This window comes from Chaetura pelagica, unplaced genomic scaffold, assembly GCF_000747805.2.
Source record: "Chaetura pelagica isolate M959 unplaced genomic scaffold, ChaPel_1.0 scaffold249, whole genome shotgun sequence".
In the NCBI taxonomy this organism is placed as follows: Eukaryota; Metazoa; Chordata; class Aves; order Apodiformes; family Apodidae; genus Chaetura; species Chaetura pelagica.
The window spans coordinates 15951-17913 of NW_009954538.1; the positions used below are offsets into that span (position 1 = coordinate 15951).

At 54.8% G+C, this 1963-nt stretch overlaps 1 protein-coding gene across 1 annotated transcript in view; it reads right to left on the reverse strand.

Annotated features, from left to right (window-relative positions):
* Positions 1-98: 98 nt before the first annotated feature.
* Positions 99-1963, reverse strand: part of LOC104395160 (vacuolar protein sorting-associated protein 29-like) — a 3354-nt gene continuing 1489 nt past the window's right edge. Inside the window, exons 2-4 of the mRNA XM_010004843.1 lie at positions 1583-1768; positions 786-1021; positions 99-216 (exon numbers count right to left, since the gene is read on the reverse strand). Coding sequence (XP_010003145.1) covers positions 99-216; positions 786-1021; positions 1583-1768 — 540 coding nt within the window. The remainder of the gene's footprint in view (positions 217-785; positions 1022-1582; positions 1769-1963) is intronic.

Below are 1963 nucleotides of genomic sequence, written 5' to 3' on the forward strand. Positions count from 1 at the left end.
GGGCCGCGGCAGCAGCTCCACCCCCCGGGCCGTGCCCGCCGCCCCGGGCAGGGGGACGCGGGGGCGGCAGGAAAGCAACCAGCAGGTGGGAGCACGATTCAGTGCTTCTGAAACTCGATTCTTTCTACTTTCACATCATCCTCAATCAGCTGGTAGACATAAGCCACAACTATGGAAGCCTGGATATTCATCAGGACAAATGAAGGGATGATGTTCCTGGAAAGAAAACATAGTTGGTTGATCTTCCTGCTCAGCTGAGGCTTCTTGCTTATCAACCTGCCTCTCATCTGCGAGTTCAAACATGCTTGGGTGCCAAGGGCTGCAGGGATCTGGTGAAGGCACTGACAGCAGCGCCTCGGGCAGAGCTGCACTGAGCCTGGAGCAGCCCCCAAGGCTGCTGAACAACCTGAGCTGTGCCAGGCTGAGACATGGAAGCTGGAAGTGCCCCCAGGACTTGGATTTCCTACAACATATTAGCATGTGGCTTCTGGGAAGGCACCAGAAAGCAAAGATCTCAAGAAGCTGCTGCAACTCACCCCTCTCCAGCCCCAGGAAGCAGCCCCAGACACACCAGTGCCAGGCTGTCCTGCCCAACCCATGGAATAAGTAAAACCCTGGCAACAGGGGATCCCCACAGCGTTCCCTGGGAGGGGAGAGAGCTGTTCTCCTGCCCCTCACAGCACCTCAGCAGCACGGAGGCTGGACACTCATGGTGATCACACACACTGTGGGTAATGCCAATGGGCTCTGCTGCTCTGGGCAGCTCAGAGGGCCCCCTCACTCACATTTCCAAAGCACTGTAGGCTCCTGTAGCTGATCCTGGGTTGATGTAGAATTTATTTGCATGTTCAAATGCTTCAAATCTGTGCGTGTGTCCTGAGATGAGGATGTCCACATCCCGCTGCCTCTGCAGCAGTGCCAGGCTGGCCACATCACCCCAGGGAATAACTTGATGGCCATGAATTAGCCCAATTTTGAACGGCCCAACAGTTACAACCTTCTCTTCAGGATAATTCAGGCTCTGAGAAGGAGAAAAGCACAGGCCATAAATCAGCCAAAGACACCTCACCTACACAATGTAGGTTCCTACATTGCAAGATACAAACCATTCTTTGGCTACTTGAGCACACAAGGTCTCTTTCAACATGCAGACTTTCAACACTGGATGCTCATACCACACCACAGCAAGAACAACTGCACAGCAAAGAGCTGGGAATTTGCACTGAGAGCCAGAGCCTCAAGGTTAACCAGGAGTAAATACACTCATGCTCCCAGTTCCTGCAGCTCCACAGCCAGCTGGGGGACTCCAGCAGCCTCACAGCAACCACAGACTTGTGCCAGAGTTTGTAAGAATCAGGTGCCTCTATTACCTCCCCAATCCCCACGCTGACCCCCTGTTGCAAGCACAATAAGAAGAGTCTATAAAACAATTCTATTGCTTCAGTCTTGCTCAGTCCTACTTCCTACCCCAGTAAGTTACAGCTCAGGAATTGTTAATACTGAAGCACTTCTCTGGTTTCATCAGGACCACCACAGCCTGCAGGAGGGTGGGCTGAGGGATTAGCAGCAGCAGCAGCATTACCTCAGAGTCCCCCCTAACGTGGATATCCCCACCCAGAGTCCTCAGGTAGTCGTAGCTCTCCTTGCTGCAGAGGTTTCCTGTGCACAAGATGTGCTGAATCTTTCCCGGAACCAGCAGCTCCTGGAACCTCCCCGGCAGCCCCGCGCAGCGCTGCGGGACGTGCAGGTCCCCCAGCACCAGCACCAACTACGGCAGCAGGAGGGAAGAGAGTTTTAACCCAGCTTTCTCAGCAGAGAAACAGGAAAACCTTTCTGCCGCTCCAGCGCCAAAGCCTGGCGAACCCCCAGAGGCCCAGCGGGGCTTATTTCAGATACAGCTTTGGAGAAACAGCCCCTCAACGTGCCCGAGCTGCCCCGCTCCGGGGGACACAGAGGCGGCGGG